The following is a 27,049-nucleotide window of genomic DNA, read 5'->3' as shown; positions in this document are numbered from 1 at the left end:
TTCGTTTGGGAAGAACAAAAGGGAGCGAGGAAACAACTGCGATTACCAGCCAGGCAACCGTCCACTGCAGTAAACAGCGAAGCGATTAAAAAAATTTATTATTTATATTATTCGAAAAGAAAGTTGGAGCGAGGATTGATCAGCGACAAGGGTGGAAAGGTGAAAGATAGATCGGCCTGCACGCATCTCTCGTCGTTGTAACAGCCAGCGGTACTCGGTGTGCTACAAGGCACAGGCTGCAAGAGAGCACCTTTGCCGCGACACACTTTGTACACTAAGTCTCGAGGAACTTTCTCCATCCTGAGACCTGTGGAGCCGGTAAATGTCTTCGGAGTAACGGTGGAGTACGTATTACGTTCGAGGTGCTGCCGTGCATGTGAGGCCCTCGGTCGAGTGACCAAAGTATCAAAGTACCAAAGTACGACGGCCAGGATCAGTGCTTGTAACTCTTGTAAGTGGGAAGAGACCGTCGGCGACAGACATGAGGGTGCACAGAGGAATATGCGCCAAACTTCAGGGCGGATTTCTCAGGCGATGGTGTAAGTAGAGACTCTCTTTATTTTCTATTTCCGGATAATTTTCTATCGCGTAAATTACACTTTATCTGTATTGTATACGGTACAAATCGTGAGTTTTAGAGCTTCGTTACAAGTAATGTTTCAATTAGGATAACAATATCGCGTATGTTGTCTATACTTATAATATATTTTTGACTAGAACATTTTCGTCAGATAAAATGTGAGAGTTTCGATATCAGTTTCGAATCCCTCCTCTCGTTAAAAGAGATATTCTGCAAGAGCTTCCTATACAATAAACATATTTTACAGGTGTAGGTACGTATACAGGTACACAGGTTAAAACCCATAAAACAAATCGCGATAAATATCGAAATAAAAATTTCACCGTCTACCGGTTTTTAGACTGTAAATAATGATAATAATACGAATGTAGGTTATCGTTGGACGAGAGACACGAACATTATACGGTCTATAACGTCAAAGCTGTGGCAACTGAATTGGAAAAATCGCTCCACAGGCATCGTCGCGAATCGGTTATGCCCAATCGGTCGTCAGCGGCACACGTTTTACCCATAACTATGTCCAAGGTGAAAATGCGTGTTACATGTACAGTATATCGCATGCATGAATCCCGATAACCGCGTTCTCCACGTATAAAACATCAAGTCCAACTTTACAGAGGTAATCACGAGCTTATAGTAAAACCAGGAGCACTGAATACCAGTAATATACGTTACACGAGTTTCATTTCACGCCGAAGCTTATCGAGTAGTCTGGTCTCAATTGTCGCGTGCAGTATAAGGTACGAGCTGTAACATTACTACCTTATACCCGAGAAATCCGATTCCGCAAAAGAAAAAAAATATAATACACAAAATAAAATCCACTAAACTATACAGTGTGAGTAATTTCCTTTCGAACCGGAACTTTCCTCGGGCCTAGAAAATTTCGTAACATCTTGGAGGAAGCTCGGGACCAATTCAATTTACCTTCAGCATCGAATGCGTAATTCATTGCGGAAGAATCGAAGGATCGGTAGCTGCCTCTGATATTGTATAAAGTGTACGTACAGATACCCCATAAGTGTACGGCATACCGATAATGCCGCATTTGAGGTGCACACTATCTCTTCTGTCCGTACGTAATGACCATAATACGCGTACGTAATAAGTGTGCGGCACATGGACGTATACCTTACGAACTGCATTCCGCCAAGGCTGACTTGCGTGTAACGACTAACAATCGTGCTTGACGATCGGAGTTTTCTTCTTTGGTCAGTCACTGCCCTTTTTTTTTTAACCGATCGTCTGCCAGCATTGAAACGTTTGTAAAGTCGCAATTTTTTTTCCCACACGCACTATGCGGAGAAAATTATTTCTTTCTTTTTTTTACATTCACGAAGAAAAAAGAAAATGAATTGGATAATGGATTTCATAAAATTTTGTTAAATTTTTGGTAGATAAATATCTTTGTTATAATGTGTATGTGTGTGTGACTTTTTTTACAACCTGATCCGTATCACAGCTCCGCGGTTTTCGAATTTACATTATGCGTAATATCCATCTAAGCGGTACCTACTATATTGTATGTAACATGCGAGGAGTTTGAGCACAGGATTTTAGAAAGTAGAGCCCAAGTTGAATAAAACTGTTTGTATGATGGACCCTAGTTTAATCGTGCGGCCATTGCTCGTGATGCGTTGTACGTACATACAAAAATACACGTGTATGTGCCTGTCTGCACACATATTATTGTTACATCCAGGTATTATATTCGTGTTTGTTATACTTCCTAGAGAAAATGCGAAAAAGTGTTCAAGCGACAGGCGAGATGTGTTTAAGCGATTGGAGTAAATGGCGAATTTGAAGAAAACGATCGATCAAAATAGCCAGATTAAAAGTAGGCGTAAAGATAAAAACTTTCACAAGGAGAGAGGGCAGCTGACTCTCCATACGAGAGACACACGACATGAGATATTGTTCGAATTTTATTAGTTTATTTTTTTTGCAGAATTTCGTGCTTTTCTAATTAACGGCTGTCTCACTGTATGCATGCAACAGTGTGGTGGAAAAAAACGGGGTCAACTTAGCTGTACACGTATAAGCAATTAAATTTGCAGTCCAACGTAACGCCGCGCGTCATCATCGCGCATGATATAAATTAAAATCGTACATAATTCCGCTCGCTGAGTATTACGATATTGATTTATAATGTATTGTAATCACTTTTCCTTGTACACGTTTCTCTAAACTTTAAACCCGAGTCTTTTTTCAGTCACTTTTTAACTCTGCAAACTTTTCTGCGTGAGTGAACGTATTTCCTCGGAGGAAATGTGAGCTAAAAATCAAAGTACGACGAGCGAGTTAAATTAGTAATCAAGAAATTGAACCGCTGTTAAGAAATCGTGGTTTTTTTTTCTTACTCGGCACAAATATTTTCCTCGACAATAACTCACACTATTCGTGCTTGAAATTTCAATATTTTTCGTCTCTGTTTTACATTCGTAGCACGACTACAAATTTATCCGGTACCTTTTTTTTTTTCTGCCAAATTAGCCAGGACACTTTTCTAAATGGGTGTACAATACCGGAGAAATGTAATTCCTCGCCGAAGAATTAGTTCGTCATAGTGAAAGTCAGCCAACTTTTGAGGTTTTGAATCTCGTCTCAATGATTGAAATCAAAGAGAAAAAGAAAAGAAAAAAGATACTAAAAAAAATACAACCGCGATATAAAATATCGAAAAACCAAAATTTCGTTACAGTTCAAACGGTGATCTTGATCTGTGATAAATTCGCCACCGGCCTTCTCTTCGTACCCTGTATACATATAATGTCTATAAGTTAACGAATCCTTCACGCCTATATAGATATATTCATGTATAAATAACGTCCTTGTGATTAATTATCATAAGCCTGCGAAACGAAGTAAATTTGCATTGGCAATCCTGAATGTTTAACACCTTTGACGATTCCGCGTTTCTGCTTCTAACTTGAATGATTCTGCTTCCGGTAGTGAAATTCGATCGAAGATGCGCGTGCGAAATGTTGTTAAAAAAAATAAAAATAAATAAAAAATACAACAATCGTACGATATATTCCAATTTATGATAATTAAAAGCCACCAGCCGTCTGCAGGCAAGAGGTGATTAAATCGTTGGTCAAATATTTCTCTTCCACTGGGCAATGAAAATAGCTCCGCTGTTCTGTGACGGATATTCCTCAAAGCGTTTTTATATTTATACCATCATGAATGGGTAGGTATGTTTCGTAAGGTATTATTTAGGCTGTCGCAAACCTCGGGTGGTGTAAGTCACGTGCAAAGGATACAAAAAACAAAGAGGGGAACAGAGGTGAGGAGAAAAAGGAAACCACAACAACAACAACAACAACAACCACAACAAGGCAGGACATACAGAATGAAAATAAAACGTCCGTTGTGAAATCACGGTCGCGCACTGCATGGGATATATTTTGCGCATTTCGTCAGACGAATTTGATTTCAATGCATGCGAGTTGCCGGTACGCTTCTCCATGAATTTCTTACACCGCGGCTAGAAAATCACATGAAACATACCGATAAAGGAAAATTACGAATTGTATTATAGACGCCAGGAACGCAACGTCATTTACATATATTTACTCTCGATTAAGTGCGTTCGTTTAACTCTGACGATTGAAGCCTGGTAATTATATAATCTATTAATCTATAAAGCAATTAGTAACAGTGATGGAAAAATAATTTTTATTAGTTGCATAAACGAACAAAAATGGAATTCAAAGAAGTTCAAAGCGGCGAGCATCGCTGTGGAAAACTTCCGGTATGAAAGGCATGAAACGACACACGCGCATCTTCAACATCGCATCTCGACACTGAATTTTGACAAAGAAATGTTTTTCATATTCATCCAGGTGTCCCCTTGTGCTGACTACATATTTGGTAGGCTGCTCCCTTAAAAGTCTCGCCAGGGTGGATGTATCTAATACCTACTCGCTGCGTGATTATTTCACGGGAAACAGATGGTGACGCGATTGATTCGAATTAACGACACTTTCTATGCGCTGTTCATCCTTATTACATTATACCGGCGAATAAATTGCGGATAATGGGTGCAGAGGGTGTATTAAATGAATGATAAAGCGTACAGGACATTATATATGCGAACGATTTCGAGGCCGTATCATACGAAACCTCGGGGCATTTTTGTAATGCAGGATTTCGGATTTTACACACGGGGCCGGGTCACGTGACGCCATTAAACCTTTGAGTTATAGTTAATGATAAGTATCTTTATCTATTTTATATCCATTTTTCGTATGTAGGTATAGAGAACTTTTCAACATATTTCTCTGCGGTTTTTGCTATTTTTGATATTATACTAATTGGTTTTTAATACTTGAAAGTAATATTGCGATGTAATGTCAATTATTATCGTTAAAATCAAATTTATTGCAAAAAATAGTTAAAGTTGAGGGTATAATTCATTTCTGAGAAAGTTACCTCTCTACACATAAAAATGGGTATATCTATATGTTTGACATAAATTTCAAGTCGTTGGGCTCGTTGATTACGAATCAGAAATTCGATTTTAGAATTCAATATATATACGATGGATCGAACATGGCGGACGTAAATTTCAAATTTCATTGAATCCGGAGAAAATACAATTTCAAAGGGTTTTTTGGGGTCGCTCATTACGAATCTGAAATCAGATTTTGTAAATAAAAAAAAAAAAAAAAAATTTCTTCCGCTATATTGAATCCGCAACGTTGAATTTTTGAAATTTTATTTCAGATTCATAATCAGCGACCTCAGAAAATCACGGAATATTATCTTGTTACAAAACTTAACTTGTCAGCACAACATAACGTACGACTAAAAGGGTCAACCCAAAGACACCAGACAAACAAAAATGCCGAGATGCTGCAGCATGCTGTGCAGGCAGGTTACAAAGAACTGTAAAATCCCGCGTGCGATTAGCATATACAGCCGGATATCTATGAGTTCGTGTCTTTACTCGAATGCTCTCTTGACTCGACGTACGATGTTCAGTTATATTACCCGGGTGATAATAACGGTATACCCGGAATCCACGTCGAGCAGTTTCTAGGTGGGAACCTCGGCTCATAACAAACCGTCTCTCTCCAATTTCGGCCACATGCGCGATCCATCTCGGCATGATGTTAATATTTCCCGATACACGCCTGTGGAACGATTAGGATTATATTTTATTTATTAATAAAAAAAAAAAACTGTTATAAAATTCACCGTTTCAAAAAAATTGAAGATTATTGGTGTAAATCGTTCGACTCTTGAGGCCAAGTGATTTTAAAATCAACACCAAAATATGGCTTCGACTTCTATTGAATATTTTCGGTGTTACATTTAACACCGCGTTTCTAACAGTGTATATATATATACACTAATCTCGCTGATTAACTTCTCCCCGCCAGTCACTGCGGGGACTTTAATGCCGAGCAAAGCGATCTCCTATCTTTTCTTTTTCCCGGGATATGATCTTCGAAACGAGGTTCATCCTCTTGCGAATGAAACCGCGCGTGCGAGATTCATTCCTGGCGAAAAGCGTGTCGATTCTCATAGACCAGAGCAACGCTGCATGGTCGCGGAATCGAAAGAAATTGACCCACTTATACCTAATCGTTGCAAAACGACGATGGGTGGTGAAAAAAATTAAATTCACCTCAATTTATACACATTCATGATATTAATTTATTAATTGTTTTTTTTTTAACTTCTATTTCTCGTGTGCTTTTCTTTTATTCTTCCTTTCAACTTTTCGATCGTACTCAATTACTAAATACGGACTCCTCGCATGACCGTTTCTAGTTTCTTTCTCGGTGGTGGTTATAATAATTATTTGATCGTTTATTACGATAAGTAGGTATATAAGCTGATATGTGGTTGATACACGGGACGTGTTATACCCGATAGTTAACTATACACGATGCTGCTGCAGCTATGATATTAAAATTCAATTTATCTCGCGACGCACGGAAACTCATTGTACTACATCGCTTAACTGTAATTAATCACTCGTCACCACGGTTCAAATCATATAACAATCGCACGAAGCTGCAGTTGATTCCCTAACGACAGGAAGACCAAAAATTATTCACGGCTTGTTCGGTTAGCGACAATTATATACAACATTCACTACAATAAAAATTTATTTTAATAGAATAATTAAGATTTAACGGTATGATTAAGAGTGTTGAATTTGTAACTTTCCGTTTCTCCATGTTTTCAGAAAAAAAAGGAAGTTGTTTTTATAATCACCCCGAAAGTGAAAAGTTGAGTTTTCACTAGATCTTGACGTTTCGAGACACAGAGAATAACCTCCGACCATTTTCGGATGGAGGATGAGTTACTGGATTTTAACGATTTTGGTCTTAATCGACGCGGCTTTTCCAGACTTAAAACTGATTAGATTTTTGCTTTAATCGGTTCGGTGCTCTTTGAATTATTTGAATAATAAATTTGAAAAAATAAAATAAAAATGATATCCTGAGAACGGGTGAACGGATTCAAATGAAAATTGGTACCATAGGATTTTTTTTTAGCTCCTTGATTACGAATCTGAGGTCAGATTTGCAAAATCCAAAACAGCGAATCTAATATGGTATTGAAAAAAAAAAGTATTTGGATTGTGATAGAAATGAGTAGGCAGAGGTTTTTTGGCTCACCGATAGCAAATTTATGGTCAAAATTCCAAAATTTATAATGGTGGTTCCATTATACTGGTTCAAAAATAAAAAATTCGTAATATTTTCAAATAAATGGTATCCAAGAGCTTTAGAATCGTCAATCATGGATCTGAATTTGTAATGCATACACACATAAATAAACATATACTTCCATAAACGGAGAATCGTCACGACCTCGTTATCTGCAATAATACATTTAATATATCATAAGTACAGTGGGAATTTCTCCCGATTCATGACAATCGTATCGTTAAATCGCCCGACGTTGAAAACGACGTTGAACGTGTCACAAATGCTGTTTTCGGCACATTGAGCTGTGTCGAATAAGAGGCTAAGTATGTGTAGGTATAGTATAACACCTGCATAGGTATAAAATCCAGGCTTATGAGAACACTCGATGGAAGTTATTTTCTTCTTTGCTTTCGTTCACTGGACGCCTGGACCTCACGAGTTCTCACGTATGATCCTTATTGTACTTATCTACGTGTAGTAGGTTTTCACGTGTTTTCTCGTTACGTCAGATCCTGTTTGACAGGCATCTCGGCCGACGCGACGGCTGCATGCAGCACGTTATATGGGATAATTCGATTACGTGAAGACCACACCTAAAAAGCATGGGGCTCGTTGTGTCTGCAGTGCATATAACAATTGAATTAAAAAAGTGAAATTAAAAAAAAAAAAATGAAAAAAAATAACAACAAAAAACAAAGAAACAATTTCCTCCTCAAGAATAAGTCTGTTTTCATAAAAAAAAAAACAAGCTTCTTGTCTCTTTTATATATATATATATAACGGTCAAAGTATTTTTCCAAAATGATAATTGTTGATCGAAGACTCGGTATGTTTTTCGACCGCTCGTTTATCATTCACGGAAATCTTTTCGATTGCGATCGCTGCAGTTTACGTGAAATATTCCATGACCGATAACGACACGTAATGCACGATGGCTATGGGGCATGAATGCATGCATGGACTACACTGTAGGTATTGCATACCCCCGCAATATCTTGATCTGACACCGGAAATGTATTTTCACTACCGCCAATACAGCGTTTATACACTTGTGATCTACGATAATCACTGCATCGATCTCATTTTCGCGATTTTAATCCATTCGGTGCGGTTCTAAAGCGAAAGAAAAAAAAGGAAAGAAGCAAAAGAGTAGAAAAAAAATACAAAAAAAAAAAAAAAAAAAAAAAACAATGGACAAGGGGAAAAAACGATTCTGCTGACAACATCGATTTCACTCTTTCACACGATGCGGGAGAATTCCGCATAGATCTTATTACGATTTGAAATTACGTAAAATATCGTTTGCCCAATCGAGATCGTGAACGTCTGCGCGAGCCACAAACTGCAGGATAAAACCTTTCATTTATCGATCAGAATTACTCGGATCAGCTGCATCTTTGTGGAGTCTCCAGCTCTGCTGCTCCCCAATTTATTTTCGTAGTTGAATTTTGTGGCAGTGAAAGAAAAAAGGGATCAAAAAATTGAAAGAAAAAGAAAAAAAAAAATGAAGTGCAAGTGTCGTGGTAAATAAATACAGTTTTATGCATATGTTATTTATATACCTTTATATTTTTAAAAATGAATTTACATCGGTATGCAGCGATGAGTAATTGAATCGCGCAATACCATAGTTGTTTGATTTTCAAATCACGTTTTTCCGAAGAAGAAATTTGTTTTCACCGATTCGTATATGTAAGCTTTGCCTGTGATTCATTTATGGTGTGCGGAATACTTTGAAAGCGAATTAGCATGTCGAGTGTGTGTATGCGTGTGTGCGTGTGTGTGGTTGTCCAGCGAAGGACAGCGTTTCGAAAACAACAACACAGATTATATTTGTGACTCTCGGGATGAACGTCGGGACATTTAAAATATACAACGAATAAAATGAACGTTTTTACACGGAATTTTTCACTGATTGGAAAGCCAAATGATAATTATGCATTAGGCAATTTATAAGAGCGAACGTGCGGACCCCTCGAATCCTGTATTGTGCAAATTTTATGCCAACGGTATCTTCTCGATGTATAACGTGATACATTATTGTCGTGCTTTCTGTAACCCACGATTTTCGACTAAATTTATATTGCACTGATAAACATATTATCCACCGTGAAAAGTGATTATTTTAATCGAAGATCCTTTGATGGGAGAATTTTTCATCGATGAAGTTGAAAAAGTCAGTCGCTGCAACGGACATGCAAATATATGTATTAAAATTTCGTCTGATTGTTTATATCCACCTGTATTATCTATTGTAGCTTACATTTGCATCACTCGTCTGTCTATGACAGGTATTATACTTCTACAATTTTAAGTGCTCATAGTGAATAGAAAATACATACCATATATATATATATATATATATATATATATATATGTCTATATAGCTGTGCATTTCCGGTACCTACATATTATATATATATATATATATATATATAGATAGTACCGCAATTTGCGATTACCTCTTGCGAATTCTCGAGCATGAAATAAATGCGCGGGAGAATCCGACGTTATTATATATATTCAAAGACTGTGGAATATAATGCAGCTGTACCTGCACAGAAGAGCTAGTTGTTATAAGCTTTCTCACGAATACATCCCGCGAGCTGCACAATTGGAGAGGAATAACTATAGTATACTATACTATAATATTACAGTACTCGCTAGAAAGTAAAAATTGTTGAAAGTAGCTCACACCACTTGAGGTATAATGCTTTCCGTTACTCACGCTAAATATACGCGATCAGATTATATTTTTCACAAGATTCTGAATTTCGTAAGTACTTCGAGTTAAAAGAAGTGCGAATTTGAATGGTTTCTTTTTTTAACAACAAGTAACATTGATCCGTTTTAATTTCCTTAAATTTTATTCGATTAGCGGACATTTAATTCAGTTCCAGCTACGTTGCCCTAAAATTTTTTTAGTTTATTTTATTATTATTTTTTTTCCCCCCCAGTTATTCTCTACGACCAATAATATAAACGATTTTAAAATACTTCGACAATACAGGAAGTTCGAAATATACGTAAAATCATTGACTCACCGACTATTTTTATTTTTCTTATCTAAAATGCGTACAAATAATTAAAGAGAAAAAAAAAACCATAATTAAAATTTGAACGTGGATTTTTTGCGTTGTGCAATAAATGTACTCGGTAAATTCGCTGATTTGACGATTTACCTTTAAAAATCACTCGAGCATTGTTCTCGATCATGGCTTACGTTACGTGCAGCCTTACCGTTACGACTTAAGTATAATACATGCATCGCGTTGATTTTAAGTGTATGGAAAATATTCTCCCGCACTGTACCGTGAATACTACTAGCTTTGCAAAAATAAGGCTGCAATTTCGCGGTACAGACGCGGCAGCAATCACCATCGATTATATCGGCACTGTGCAGTGCATTGGCTGTGCGCTCGCTTCTACTGCTGCTGCTGCTTATATTATTCTGCATACTTTCACTGAAATTGAGTGTGAAATAAACGCGAAATTTTTATTTCTCTTCAATCCTAAACGCTGCTGGAATCGTGCGTGTATAAAGCTTTAATATATATATTATACCTATACTTATGTATCTACATACCTATATCAATGGTCGAAAATAGTTTTTCAACATTCGTCGACGCGGACTCTCGCCAGGTATTTCATCCATCTGCGTACCTTCACTCTTGCCGCAGCCAAGGCTATGGAGATAATTACTAACAGCAAAAAGTATAGACACGGTATAATATTGATTGAAATTCAAGAAAATTGTTATGCAGGTGTGCAGCAGCAACAGCAGCAACAGCAGCAAACGAACCGAATCGACGACGACGTTTGATTGTCAGAGAGAAATTCGAGCGTGTCGCTGATCTATGATTTTTTTCTTTCTTCGATCTTTTAATTATACACTCTTCTTTCTGGATTATTTATTTTCTTTTTTACTCTTTTGCATGCCGTTATTATTGCCATTATAAATATCATCGGTTGTATGTATGTTCAGATGTTCTATACGTGATGGATTCGAGGGGAAAAAAAAGAGAAACAAACAAATAAAATCGTCGAAGAAAATATCGAAGTGAAATCTTAGACGCACGGAAATTCGAAATCTTGTCAGACGTTTGTCGCTGTATAATATTTGTACATTTATATAAATTAATGAGAAAATATAATTCTGCACATCACGTGGTGATTCACGAGATCGTCGACACCGCTGAGCTGGCAGAGCTAACGTAACGAATAATAAATTTCAATGCGCACTTTGGTTTAACAATCATCAGATGATCGACACATCGCTAACTTTAGTTATACATTTAAACAATTTGCGTCAATGTTTATTCGCCATTCATAGTCATAATATTTACACAAAGATCGAATCGATCATCCCAGTAGTTATTCCGGTTGATATAGATAGCAGGTACGTGTGAACGTGAAGAGAGAATAAAAATTTCTTACAATATTGTTTCAAGATTAATTCTCATCGCCATAAGCTTGTCTATACTTATTCTTGTAGATACGTATTTATTGCGTGAATTAGATGAGTTTTTTCTAGAATTGTAATAATATTTATTTTCTCTACGTATTTTACTTTAGGCTTTCGGACGTTTATTTTTATCCAATGATCAAAGTGCTCTACAATCATGTATTACATTTCGTCTGAAAAAAATGGATTATTTATATTCGAAATTACGTGATGCATGAAATTGAAAAAAATTTCCGGTTATGACTCAACAATTATTGGCCGAGCAACGTGGTTGGACGTTTGTTGACGCTTCGGAATTAATTTTTCAAGCCTAATAAACGAGGAAACCCAACTTTTCCCGATGTTCAGTATTTTCCGCGTACATGTAACGAATTGGCTTGCATGTATGTGCTACAAATGGAACCGGTGGATGAACCGCAAGAGGCGCCTGCTTCATGCTTTTTTCGGTTAACCGCAAACCGTAATTTCTACAAAGTATTCGTGCATAACATTAACGTACAAAGTATATGTAGGTTATCGTGCCGTTTCGTATTGCAAGTTGTAAGGTGAAAACTTTAAGATTTTTAACCCAAGCGATATATTGCGTGCTGACAATAATTACAATATGCAAAGACGATTCTAATCCACAAACTACTTTACCTATACACACATTCCTCGATGGAATAGATACAGCTTGAACAACGCTTGGTATTTAACGTGGGACTAAATAGCACATCACTTGTTTCCATAATGGGTTGTAAAACGATCAGCGGCATTTATTATACGTATATAAACAGGCTATTCACACCGGTTTTTGAATGCGGATGTATATAAAGCTCTGCGAATATCGTTCGTGACGTCGTTGGTCTTTTTTATTTTCCGTTGCTATCGCATATATTTTATCTCCGGTTTGTTGTCCTCTCCTCGATCCCAACAACATCCTCTATCTTGTATGTGGAGAAGCCGTTGATTCTGGCGCTTAAATTCTCACCGCAAATTAATTTCCGCCCACAGCTGCCGCAGTCAGGTAGATTAGCTGTGAAAATTTCACGCGTCTTGGCTCCGCGGATTCTCGAAGCATGCAGAAGTCGACGACCCATAAACCCACTAAATCAAACCCATGGCTCACTCACTATGCATACCGTTTTATTTTTCAGGGGCAGCCGTGGCTGTCGGCGTTCTCCTCATAATCATCGGTGCTGTACTCGCAACGCTTTTCCCGAAGATCGTCGACGCTCTCGTTGACAGGGAAGTCGCCCTCCGGGACGGTGGACGGGCTTACGGATGGTGGAAGGAACCCCCGGTGAGGCCCAAAATGGCCGTGTATATCTACAACGTCACTAATGCCGACGAGTTCTTGAACAGCGGGGAAAAACCTGCCCTGCAGGAACTCGGACCCTACGTTTACGTCCAACGGTGGTCAAAGGCTGACGTTAAGTTCAACGACAACGATACTGTTACCTACAAAATAAGGAAGGAGTTCGAGTTCGCCCCGGTTAGTTCTTGAATCCAAATTTTACTTGAAATAATTTGCTGTTGGACAAAAACCGATATTGATTTGTCATTCATTTTATTAAAAGATTGTCGTATATTGTGAATACGATCCTTATATCATCAAGATATTTTGCCACATATGCTTGAGCTACGAGGATCTATTTAAAAATTTATCTTATCACTTATGAAGAATAGATCAGCGATCCATAGGCCTGCGTAAGTTTGGAATTCGTCGTAAGCCGCACCGATACCGGTTTTTATGCACTCTTTGGCTACCACGAATGGAAAATCAATGAGGCAAATAACAAGTCGTGAACAGAGTGCATAATTTGGTAATCCTTAGTGTCGATTGTGTCTCCAAGCAATGCAAGTATACTTGGGGGACAATGAAAAGAAGGAACAACAGCGAGGCGTGATTCATTGTTTTCTGTTTTGATGCACAGATCTGTGCAAACACTTTTTATCACATTGCATTCGATTTTGTGTAAAAAATATTTTCATGTGATTGACAAACGTCGATGTGGTGTTATAGACATAAAAATATACGTTGAGAAGAAAGAATGTACTCGCGAGAAGATTAAATTAACATTGAATATGCGATTTGCGAAATGTTTGACGCGCGTTGCTAAATTATGTGGAATAATTCAACGATCCCGAGGATTACCTCATTTTGGAATATTGCTCGTTTCGTTTTTCACCTATTTCAGAACCACGCCGACTACCAGATGCAGGCATAAAATATTGAGCAGTGAAATAATTTACACATTGGCTGTCGTAATTCCATCGCTGAACGACGACCCGTGCTTCTTAAGTCAGCCTAATATGTCACGATGTCGAATTGTTGCCGCAAGACTATAACACGAGTCTTTTAGAACCCTGCAATATTCGGCGGTAAAATTCGAAACCAAAAAAATATTTCAGTCGTACAACTTGGCTGCAATTGCATAATTGATCGTTCATGCTCGCCGTGTGAGGAGCGAATGGATTGATAGACACACTTTCAATATCTTACGCGTCGATCCGCAAAGCGTGCAGTAAATCTCTGCAGTTCGTTTCATCACGCGACTTGATTCGTCAGTTTAACTTCTACATGATGAATTATGAGACGATTTTTGTTAATTACAGAACAAAACTCAATTCTGCGAATGAATTCATTACAGCGAAAGTTTCAGCCAGCGGTATAGTATAAGACAAACCTTACGACATGATTAGGCATCTCGTTTCCTTAATATAACTGTATATGTATATGCAAGATTTGTAACGCCCTATTTTAAACTTTGCTACGATATTTTCTCAGTTTGTTGCGTATTATACTTTTTTTCGGGACAGAAGTCTCACCAAATTTAAAAAAACAAATTAGCCTCGCTCACATCGCTGCCCATTTATGACTAGCCACATTTCACTTTCATCAATTACGCCGCGTGAACCTTGAACCTGCGGCGATATACTTAGAATTTCACGGAATTATTTCACGACTTTTTTTTCCTTATATATAATTCCTCTACCATATTTGGTTGGTAAATGAATACACGTGGCGGGTATTAGAGAATAAAAGGTGTCAAGATAATTTTCTCGACGCACCTGAATCGAGGATCACCTACATCCGAAATTGAAATTTTCCGATTTCATAAAAAATTGGATCCGTGAAATCGTGCGAATGCAACAATTGTCAGTAATCGCCAAATTATCGCTGTACTCGGTGCAAAAAATATGCTATTGTATTATACGTGTCAGTAGTCGCGACTTGAGAGGACGATATAATTAATCGTTACCGACCGAGTAAAATATCTTTATTTCAATCCCAAAAAGTCGCAATAAAGAAAAAATAACCCCTAACTGCGTGAGTTCAACGTAATTGATGCGTTAGGCTTTAATAACGGTAAAACTTGGGTGACATTTTACTCGGTCGGTAAGCACTGACTACAGCATCCCCCAAGTTAATTCCAAAGATCGAACACATCCATTTGACCAATCTGGCCATTTTTCTCAATCTAGGAGCTCTCGGCTGGTTCCGAGGACGATCTGGTCGTCGTTCCGAACATCCCGATGCTCTCAGCGACGAGTCAGTCGCGACACGCAGCGCGTTTCCTGCGTCTGGCAATGGCCTCGATAATGGATATCCTGAAGATAAAGCCGTTCGTCGAGGTCTCGGTCGGCCAGCTTCTCTGGGGCTACGAAGACCCGCTACTGAAGTTGGCGAAGGACGTCGTCCCTAAGGAGCAGAAGTTGCCCTACGACCAATTCGGGTTACTCTACAACAAGAACGGGACCTCGCCGGATCTCTACACTATCTTTTCGGGTCAGGGCGACATCACCAAGTACGGAATGTTGGAACGATGGAACGGCAAGAAGGGGCTCGGACACTGGTCGACCCCGCACTGCGACAGTGTCACCGGAAGTGACGGCAGCATATTCCCTCCCCACATCACGAAGCACACGGTCCTCCGCGTATTCGACAAGGATCTTTGCCGCGCTTTGCCCCTCGTCTTCAAGGTTAGTACACGGTCTTCGACTTTGGTTCTTGCCTTATTCATGACTTCTTGGTTCAGGCACGGATCACTTGTATTCATTCGGTAAAAATATTTGGCGTGAAACAACGCCCGACAATTTTTGGTTCGCATTATATATCGAAGAAAAGATTGTTCTTTACCATATATTTTCAGGCAGATTCGCAGAATCAAAATGGCTGCTCTTATTCACACTTGTAATTTTATTTCTGCTTCACGCCTTTTGTCCAACCTCGTTTCATATCAAATGTTGTTTCATGATAAACAAAATAACGGCTAGAGTCACTGGAGTATGATTTCACTCCCAACTAAATTCTAATAATCGAGAATTCAGCTCACGAAGAACACTCTTCTACTTTATATGTACTCTAACACGGACGGATTACGTCAGTGTTACCAACTTACGACACCAGAACTCCCTAGCTCATTGCCACGTCACTGAACTGCGTAGCCGCTGCTACTGTTTCGCTTTTCTTTGAGGCCTTAATTATTCTACAGTTTTTTTTTACATCGATCGCGTACATTTCAGCAAGAGGTTATGACCGCGGGTGGAGTTCCTGGATACAGATTCGTTCCTCCTGCGGACGTCTTTGCTTCTCCGTCACGCGTTCCCTCTCAGAAATGCTTCTGTCCGACTGGTCCTCCCTGCGCTCCCGAGGGAACATTCAACGCGTCTCTCTGCCAATACGACTCGCCGGTTCTTCTCAGTTTTCCGCATTTCTACTTGGGTGAGTTGAGTTTTACACATGCTTAAAAGTTTTTTTAAATTTCTCCACAATCTCTTCTCCCTTCTTATATAACAAGTGGGTTCATACCCATGATTATACGTCAATAAAATAAGGTAAACGTGTCTTGGCGTCGGCCTACTTATAGCCAATTTCCTGTATACCGCTATGTGATTTTTGTGGCTTAATAAAGGTCCAATATGAAACGAATCTCTGCACGCGAATTAACCAATTAACATTATATCGGTGTATGATATATACATCATTGGTATACACATATAATAGGACATTAAATTTCGAAACTGCGAAGTGTATTTGAAAATCATTTCTTCTATCTGGCCACTTCTCTTCTTTTTTCGCACTTTTTTTTTTCTTCTTATCTCCTTCTTTTTTCAACTACGTGCTCTGAAATTTCTTCAGTGAGTCGGGAAATCGAAACACCTATGCGGCTGAATTACGTCAGGTAGGAATGAAGGAAAAAAATTGAATGCGAAACTTACGCGACCTCGTCGGCGTAATGTACAATGTACGTTAACCCGTAGTGAAAGCAGAACCCAACACCCGTAGCGCTTGTATATGTATGAAAATTAACGATGCTGAGGTATATATGGTGTATCAACCTATGTACCACACATCCATGCACACCTCAACATCGTTTACGAGGTTACGCTGTAGCGCGTAAAGGCGGTTAATTCAAATTATTTCGGTACGACCGTGAGTTTCGTCAGATTATGAGGACGTTCTTGAAACGGTATGCAAGTCAACGCTCGAATGTCAGACAAAGTCCTTGTCAAATATTGCCAAATATAATTCCCGGAAAACGTTGTAAAAGGAAGTGAATCACTTCAGTATAACATATATTGTCTGTATGTGTAGAATGAACGTGGAAAGCGCAAGTAAACTCATCATTTTCGAAAATGCTTCACTCTCACTCTCTCTCTTTCTTTCTCTCTCTCTCTCTCTCTCTCTCTCTCTCTCTCTCTGCATATTATACCTCTCTTTTTCCGGTTTAGAAACTTTTTTTCTTACCGGATGTGTCGAGGTGCACCCGACTCTTGATAATCGACTCTCGTTCGCCTTGGGACCTCTTTTACTATTGCTACTACATACTACTACCAATCTACTACTATACAGTATATTTTGTGTGGCAATTATATACTCGTGTGGTTTTATTATTAAAGTAGAAACAGCTGTGCACCAGTCTTAAATGTATTTTAAACACAAAACTCTTGTACCTGTTTCGCACGCGTGGGATCCAAAAGTGCTACGTTCTCATAAATTATTGTGTTATGTGTAGTTATATGTGTCTAGTTACATATAGTGTAAAGTAGCGGGAGTTGCGTCTATAACTTATAGTAAACTGTGAGAACTTCTTATACATATAGATGTAAAATGTGTTATAGTGTTTTTCTTTGTCTTTTTTTTCAACTTTCGCTATCTTATTCTTCGTTTTTTCTCATTCTTAAAACTGACGCCCACGCCGTTACACTCTTACTTTCTTTCTCTACGCCTACTTGAGGCTATACTATACATTATACCCTGCAATGATCGTCGCGAACCGGTGAAATCGTGAACGTACATGCGTATGGCATACAGGTATTATATGTATACGTACGTTTATGCGATATATATGGAATCGCAGAATTAATGTATACACGAATTTCGTTTCCGCACAGAGCGGATAAAAATTTCACTGGGAAATTTCGTTATTCTAAGACGATTCTAAATTCTCTAAGCAGCTAAATTATTATACGTATACATAATTAGGTAGATGAATAAATTCCTAATCGTCGGTAAATTCGTTCATTTTGTAAAAAATTTATATTTAAAATTAACACGATTCAGGACAGATTCACGATTATCATAGGCGCAGGTGTATTAAGGTTGTGAAATTTTTTTTTTTAATCATTCTACCTCGAGAAGAACGAGTCGCGTACCTACTCGCAAACATAATATGTCAGCTATGAATTAAATATCTATATGCTTACGAAACATTCGTAACGCGAGTGATGAATTCAAATGAACGAGTGTACATATACAGGATGAATGTCTTTGAATATTTGTACTGCGTACATATTTCATTGATTGGTTATTGGCGCCTGATGTAAATTTATTGTATTTCAATGTTGGTACGACCTTATCTTAATTTTAATATTTGTAACTGGACTGCGGGTGGTGTGTTTCGTAAATAAATAATTGAAAAAAATCGTCGTAATTAATATAATAGACGACTATTTTCTGTACCGTTAAATTGATGGCTTATGTGAAATATCTTATTCAACATTTTCAACGTATGTAAATAAACATATTTACTTCTTTTAAAAGTGGTAAGCATTGCTATAAACTCGATAGACGTTTTACATCGTAATTTATTAAATATTACATACCGAACACTGAAAAATAGAAGAGATTCAACTTGACGTTAGATTTTTTTTTCATGTCTTCTTTTTGTTCTAGCGTACAGAGTGGATATATGTACGATTATATCTAAAAAATGAAAATTATTTCTGATGTCAATTCAACTGAAATTTTAGTAACGGTTCAGTTTCAAACGACAGCATATTATGTAGACATATAGAAAGGCTGTATGTACACAGTGTACGATTATATTCATATAAATATGTGTACCTATATGGACGAGATTCAGCAATGTTGCGTAACGTGGTAATTTATGCAAACTCAGCAATACCAATATGTCTACAAATTACAATCGGTGCTAACGATATTATACAGGTGCATGAATGTATTTAAGGTGCCTTGCTGAAAGCTGCACGGCATTCAGAATGATAATGATAATAATAATAATAACAACAATAACAATAATACGTCACTTGCGGTGTGTATACGTTTTACAATCGATAAAAAAAAATTATCGATACTTGGTATTTTATTGTAAAATACAGTTACAAAATTAAATCACCGGATTTGGCTGACCTCGATTTTAAATTAACATAAATAACATCAGAAATTCGATTGCCTTTTTCAATTTTTGCTCACAATCAGCGCGTGTTAGTGTATGTATATATGTACATATGTATATATTTATGCTTCATAATGTAATTACACGTTGAATACCATTATACCAGTTTGTAATTTTTCATTGACGAATAATTTGGCATTTCTTATCGCAGCCGATCCGATGCTGCGAGAAGCAGTTACGGGGATTTCACCGGGTGAAGCGGAGAAACATCAGCTATTCATCGACGTTCAACCCAATATGGGTACAGCCCTAAGGGCCAGGGCTCGTGTACAGATAAATCTGGCCGTTAGCCAGGTGAGCGACATTAAACAGGTCGCTACCTTCCCCGACATCGTGTTTCCCATCATGTGGTTCGACGATGTAAGTTCAATCCTCGTTATTTCACTATATAATTAACATTATCGCTTCTGGGTAACTACTTTCAGCAAACATTTCGGGTATTTCGGTAAATGTGGAAAGTTTAATGCACGGATCGATTAACGAATCGCATCGTATATATATATATATGTATATGTATATTGGCAATTTTTACTTATCGATCGAACTCTTTCTACATTTACCTTCTATAAATCTGGGACAAAATTATTATAGGGACCTTTACATCTGCAGATGTACCAATTCGAACCTTGTATATATATATATATATATATAAGTAATATGTCGAAGGTGAATTAACCGGTTGATTATAAAAACGCTGCAGGGTATTTACGTTAATAATATAATAAAATGAAACCGTGAATTTCACATTTTTTTGGGTGATCACTCGATTTTGGAAATTCAATCTTTTTACAAAAATTTTCAAATTTATATTCTAGGACGGTAAAATTTATTTCGGATGAAAAATTTGTTCGGTGAATGTTGTACATACACTGCACATACTTGCACCGACCTAATTCCATATAATTACCTATTATTTCTCTTCGCTTTATACAAATTCGTAATGTACCGCCTTTGTGTAAACGCCTTTCTCACAGTCTCACAAAGGAGGTGATTTTCCATTTACCGCATAGTACGAAAGCAGTTTTGCGGTGAAATTACGTTGGGTTGAAACCCGCTTAAAAGTCTTATCCGTTATGCTAGTAATTCATAAAAAAAAATTTCCCCGATAATGAATGGGAGCTCACTCTTAGCCATAGACAAACTATGCTTATTCATTGTACGTGCCTGGAAATAATTTTCATGTTTGAGGCAACTAAATGAAGAAGGATACAAAAACGAATCGACAAAGGAACGATATTCGCTTGGATTTTCTCATGCAGAATTTATTCTATGAGATCAGGTTTCAATTCGCCAAAGTAACATATAGAAAGGAATTCATTATCCGTTAAAGAATCTTCTTAAAATAATCTTGCTTCGTTTTTTTATTGCTTTGCCTTTTTCCATTCATTCTGCTTTTATGATTATCATCAACTGGAAATAATATTAACACCGGAGCTTCATCGATCTTTCATTTGAATATATCGGGGTTCGCTTAGGTCTTACTATATTGCGCGTTATAGTATAGGAAGAATCTTGATTTGAAACGAGTCGATCACAAACGAGTTTTCTCACCTTCCATAAGTGATTTCAAACCCGGTTCTAATCCACCGTCTTTCATTCAAGCGATCCTCGGAAAGTGGGAATGATTCTTTTCTTGCACTTCTTTTCAAACTTCACGTGAAAATTCATTGCACCCATAATTTCGAGTTTCTCTCATCCTTCCAATTAGGCTTGGCAAATCCCTTTGAAACCTTCCCGGGGCACGCGATGTGGAAAAGTAAATAATTCTATTCTTTTATTCTGAATATGTATGTCTTGATTTACGGTGGGATACTTGAAACGCGGTCCTCGACTCTCGACGCCGCTTTTGATTAACCGGTTGTTAATTTCGCCTTACCATGCACGGTGGTCTCACTTTATGAAGACTCGTGACTCGAGATTTTGCCATTAACTTCTCTACGGAATGAAGAATGAAGTAAAATAAAAACAAAATAAAAGGTGAAATACCGTGGCGTGTGTATGTGTTGTAAAAACAACGAGAATTATTTGCACAGTACTTGAAGTTGACAAGGAACTTATCATTTGTCACAAACTGTTTGTCCATGGTTGTTCACGATAAATGTACGATTGAATCGATGACGAATAAATTACTTATTATACCGATTCCAAGGTTGTGGCAATTTCGAACGATCGCAACGTATAATCACTTAAAGACCTCTCTGAAGGATCTACTAATTAATAATAAAGCGGAAAGGTTTATCAACGTATGCACAACAACAACTAAGAAGAGCAGAAAAAAATAATTTTCTCATAACATCGAATAACAACTACTTCTGCCATTTTATGATGTGCATTAAACATTTTGCCAACTCATTATTATGTCGTATATTGTTAGTTATTAAAATCAATGATGCTTCTCTATTGGTAATTACCAATACTAATTACTCGGGACTCATTATGTAAAGCTAATACGCCGATAATTTTATATTACATCATTCTGGTCGCAGAGGCGTTACGATCATTCGTAGGTAACTATAAACTATACACCGATTACTAACCACAGCCTCTGATCGTTTGTTACCATACTGTATCATTAGATAAGCGAGCTAGTCATAGAGAAGAATTTGGACCATCCGCAATATTTACCTGTGCAGTAAAATTCGTACAAGTATTTTAATTCTTTGCGTGATATTATTTTTTTAGACTTCTATCTTGGTTTTGATTTTATTGTTTTGACTCGAGTCGACATTGGAATAGTTGGCTAATTCTCAAAACTAGTCGTTTTTGTAACAGGCTGGCAATGGTAATTTTTGTTACTGAAAAATCGATGATAATTCGCAGAATAATATTGAAGGCCAGTGATCAAAAAACTTGTTTTTACATATATACGTCTATTCTACATAGGTATACCCACATATGTGCAATTTCGCATCTCCGTGAGGTAAATACTTATCAAGATAGTGACCTAAAAGCTCGCATATATCCTTTCTTTTCTTTATCATCGAATTATTTTTATATAATAAAATTTTTATCGTATTACACTTCGAGCGGGGATGACTTTAGAAATGCATCCCTTATTGTAACACGCAACAGCTGATAATACGTGTTAAAAGTACTTGAAACGAAATTTTTATTTTTCAGGGAATCGATGAACTCCCGACGGAAATGAGGTCTCTATTAAAAATGGCCGTCGACGTTCCTCCGATCGCCCGAGCAGCGGTTTCCGGTGCGCTGGGGGCGATCGGTTTGATCGTCCTTGTGGGCGCCTTGATGTGCCTGGCGAGGGCGGCGAGACGCCAAGAGAAGCTCCACCTGAGCAACCCGCTTCCGGCGAACGGGAAATCCGGCATGAACCCGGGTTTCCAAAACCCATCGGGAGCCTCGTAACTCCCTTTTTGACAATGTATACGTACATCCAACACGCGCAACGTAGATGCAGCCATCGGCTCCCTATAACTTGCGGAGTCTCGATTCTGAGAGTACGAATTTCGAGAATCGATGATATTGTTGTGTTTTTTCCCTCTCCGTTTCTTTGTTTCTTAACGATCTTCCTTCACGTAATGTCACATTTGTATTGCGTGCCACAGTTTAACTTATTGTGATGACACTGTTTTATTCGATCAAATTTCATTTTAAAGACAATCGTTTAATTATAATTTCTATCTATCTATCTATTATTATTATTATTATTATTATTATTATTATTATTATTATTAATATTATTACTAATATTATTGTTATTTCCTGGGTTATACTTTTCACCAATCTTCTTCGCATTAATTGTCTCACTTCACGTTCTCATAATGTACATATTGCGTAATACAAATTTCGTAACTACTGCAAATCTTTATGTATCATACGCATGCAGATAGTTATATATGATAGGAGACAATTAAACACGATAATACCAATATGGAGCGTTTAACGAGAACGCAGAGAGTCTGGCACTCGCAATTGACAATTGTAATAATGTAGTAGATATTTTATTTCCTGTAACAATCGCATCGCATGTAATGAAAGCAATGTCGACGTTATATCTATAGTCGCGTAATAGTAGAAAGTCTTCGTTTTAGGGAATTGTTGTTATTATTAATATTATTATTAAGTTTATTAATCTTTTAAATCCGAATTGACCGAACGTGCCTTCAAATTTTTATCTAAACAATTTTACTGTAATTATGATACGCGAGCTGTAACGCACGAAGAATCTTTGTAAATTGTCGATTAAATTAATAAGTTGAACGAACGACTTTTGTAAATATAATCTTACAAACGAAATAAATTTTGTGAAAATCAATTACATGCTTGAAAATTTCACGAACGATAGATAAAAGGCATTCCATGTATATTCAATTATAGATGAAAAGTACGTAATTTTTTTTACAAAATTTGAGATGGTTCGAAAAATCCTTGACCACGCTTTGACAGTTTCTACACAGTGTATACGAATACAATATTCAACTGATATTTTTATAACCTGGCCGTTTTAAAGCACGAAGAAGTCGCCATAGGTGTATCTGAAATTGTCTGTGAAATTTAACATTTGGTAATTTAGTGTTACAATGGTTATTATACGTATTTTATTCTTAGCTCGTCCGAAGCGGAACTTGTATTGGGCAAGCAGGTATAAAGTCGACTTGTCTTTTAATCTGCTCGCAGCTCTGACCATTAATCGAATATTTCGTATGTTTTTACGACAGAATCGACCAGTTGATCAATTTATAATTATACCGAAGGCTCGGACTAAATATTTGTCAGACAAGAATATTGGATATGTCGCATAGCTGCAGGGAATAACAGAATGTTTGTCCGAGATATTGAGAGGCGGAGGAAGACGAGAAAACAAGTTTGATTGTTATAAGCCAAGCATGTATAAAACGCGCGTTTGCTTATAATTTTGTTATAAATTTATTTTTTCGTATATTATCGTATGTATTACTTGTTTTACGATTATGTATATTCTACCATAAATTATTAGTTCGGTAGCGTTTTAAGCACGTATATTAGTCACATATCACGCTCAATATCCAACGAAGTAGACGGAACATTAGTGTCTATTTCGTTAGGCATATATTATATTTATACGTATATGGTGGTAAATATAGTATAGAAGAAATGCAACGCAAAGTATAGTTATAACATACGCGTAGAAATATAAATTAGGCGTGCAACTGTAACCACATCGGGTATAAGATAATTTATATAAATGAATCTCTTTTCTCTCATTCGTTCAATTTCTCAAGCAAATTCCAGCAGATCTTAAGATCTGTATATAACATACCGCAGTTTAAAATTTTCTTAACAAACTTTAATCCGTCCAGGGACAGCTGTTATTATACAATATTACGTGTTGTAATTACTCAATCACTGTGTTGTACTTATATTTGTACTAACGTCTGGTGCAGCAACGCGTTATTACAACTAATATACCGTTCGTAGTTTACACGTTGCACGATTCTGCAAGGGAGAAAATATCTGTGAGATCCTTATCGTCTATGTATAACGTACAAAATACAGAAAAATGATGGGATGATTAAGTTCATATGTGTAATCACACGAGAAATGCGATCAAGGACAAATACTTGCAATACGTAAGAGAAAGTAGAGTGACAAAACCACTTGATTCAATGTAATTATATTGACAAAATTATTATACTGCAATATTATGATAATTATTATTATTTCTTTGTACATGTTTTACGTTGTAATATTATTATACATATATTGTTATTTTAATGTATTCTACTTTATTAAGTACCTACATCGTGTATACATGTATACATATTACATATATGTATATATATATCTTAGACAATCGAGTTTTAAGTAGCTCAATTTAATATATCTATACATACTTTTGTACAATAAAAATCAAAATATGCCAAATAGTCGTGTATGATATGCAGGTAATTACTTCGTTCGTTATGTATATGCACATATATATATATATATGTATATGAATATGTACATATATCCGGTTCGTGCACACTCACGCTGCATTGGCTCAAACACGACAGTATGCCACGCGTATTATAAAAAGATGCACGTTTATATTTTCGTATGTATCCAGTATTCAGATTACTATATATTTATAAATGTATGAGATAGAAAGAGTTAAACGAATTTGCAACAACAAGTATAAACATTTATATTATAGTATACACATATGCGTGTATGAGGATTGAATTTATTATCAGTTGAATAATTTATCTATATACATATACGTATGAAATGTCTATAAACAGACTTATACAATAATTAACAGATACAATAAGTATATAAATTTTAATTTTTTTTTTTTTTTTCTTTTGTATCAACCGTATATAGATACATGTAAAGGTACATAAAATTTAACACACGAATTATAAGTATATTACATAATTTTTAATTTTTAATTTTCTTAAATTTCTAAGAAGTTTAACAATATAACAACATATCAACAACAATAATGAATAACAATTAACGTAAGTAATCATGGTATATTAATAATTGTAACTGGCCATTTCTGATATCAGCCACTAATTGCCATGCTGCAGTGTTATATACACATTATATAACTTTATTTCTACATATAGTACATATCAAATATTCTTAATACGAATTATTATTCTTAATTCTCAAAACTCGTGACTGGCCTTTCTGCAGACGTTATATACTAACGTACATAACTTACAATGTCGTACGGTATTGAATGAATGAAAAATTCCACGCCTTTCTCGTAAAGATAAACACGCGTCTGCACCCCCGATGTCGTGGGGTTATCGGTCAGTTTCCTCAACAAACCGTCAGTTGCCAGTTTACCACGGGATATAATCTTGTTTGACAGTACCGAGGCGCCGCGTACATGATCAAAAAAGGGGAAGGAACCTTATAACCACACATACGCATGAAAAAGCGCGAGGTGCTGATCCGAAAAATCGATCTATCAACCACGTGCGTATTATAATGCATAATAATAATCATGACACGATGATGTTTGCAGCTTTGTCGAGAGTATAATTAAATAGCGTCAGCTATTGACATGCAGTTTTTGATAAATGAACAATTTTATAAAAACGTTATGATGACTTGTTTCACAGTAACGAGAAAAACAATAAAACTTAGTAACAACTTAATTACGACATGATGATGTCGCAATTTTATAGTAAATTTTCTCGGTTCGTCATGCTTGTAATGATTAACATGCCCGAAGAATCAGCCTTATAAACGTGAAATAACCGTCCTCGCGATTTTCGGAGTTTAAACGCTATGCCGCCAGTTATGAAAACGAGTGGTTACTTCTTAATCGTTTGCTAATTATAACCGATAGTTTTCACCGTCGTGCAGGATTCGAAGGCGAGTGATCAGCTTCGAACGTGATAACTCCAATTTTAAATCTAGTGTATAATATAAAAGGTAGATTTTAAGTAAGATACAACCGTACGTAGAGAAATTAATACTTTTCGACAAAAAAAAAAACAAAAAAAGTAAAGAAGAAAACGATGGAATGAGTAACTACAAGTCAACTTGAAGTCTGCATTGTTAGAAATTGAAAAAAAAAACACTAAACAATTTCCTTTCTACGCGAAAATAAAAATGAAACAATCCAGACTGTAGTATATGTATATGTGTTAGCACACGTGAATAAATAACATTCTTTGTTAGCGATATATATATTTTTATATTT

General features: G+C 36.7%; 1 protein-coding gene across 2 annotated transcripts; it reads left to right on the top strand.

The window, feature by feature from the left end:
* Positions 1 to 229: 229 nt before the first annotated feature.
* LOC124409923 (scavenger receptor class B member 1) lies at positions 230 to 25,654 on the top strand. Of its 2 annotated transcripts, XM_046887891.1 has the most exons (7): positions 230 to 539; positions 12,856 to 13,193; positions 15,188 to 15,685; positions 16,229 to 16,427; positions 19,556 to 19,764; positions 22,525 to 22,786; positions 25,320 to 25,654. In XM_046887891.1, exons 1-6 carry the CDS (start codon positions 482 to 484, stop codon positions 22,768 to 22,770), a joined length of 1,548 nt encoding a protein of 515 aa, XP_046743847.1. In that variant the 5' UTR covers positions 230 to 481; the 3' UTR covers positions 22,771 to 22,786; positions 25,320 to 25,654. The 2 variants fall into 2 exon arrangements, with proteins under 2 accessions (XP_046743847.1, XP_046743846.1); XM_046887890.1 differs by lacking the exon at positions 25,320 to 25,654 and having other exon boundaries at positions 22,525 to 24,304.
* Positions 25,655 to 27,049: the final 1,395 nt, after the last annotated feature.

Source organism: Diprion similis, chromosome 8 (genome assembly GCF_021155765.1).
Source record: "Diprion similis isolate iyDipSimi1 chromosome 8, iyDipSimi1.1, whole genome shotgun sequence".
Classification (NCBI taxonomy): domain Eukaryota; kingdom Metazoa; phylum Arthropoda; class Insecta; order Hymenoptera; family Diprionidae; genus Diprion; species Diprion similis.
This window is presented reverse-complemented; position numbering and strand designations above follow the sequence as displayed.

Excerpts from the sequence above, each read along its gene's own strand:
- LOC124409923 (XM_046887891.1), top strand. The coding sequence starts at position 482 with ATGAGGGTGCACAGAGGAATATGCGCCAAACTTCAGGGCGGATTTCTC. Across the intron at positions 15,686-16,228 it reads CTTTGCCCCTCGTCTTCAAG|CAAGAGGTTATGACCGCGGG; the intron begins GTTAGTACACGG and ends CGTACATTTCAG. Across the intron at positions 19,765-22,524 it reads CCATCATGTGGTTCGACGAT|GGAATCGATGAACTCCCGAC; the intron begins GTAAGTTCAATC and ends TTTATTTTTCAG.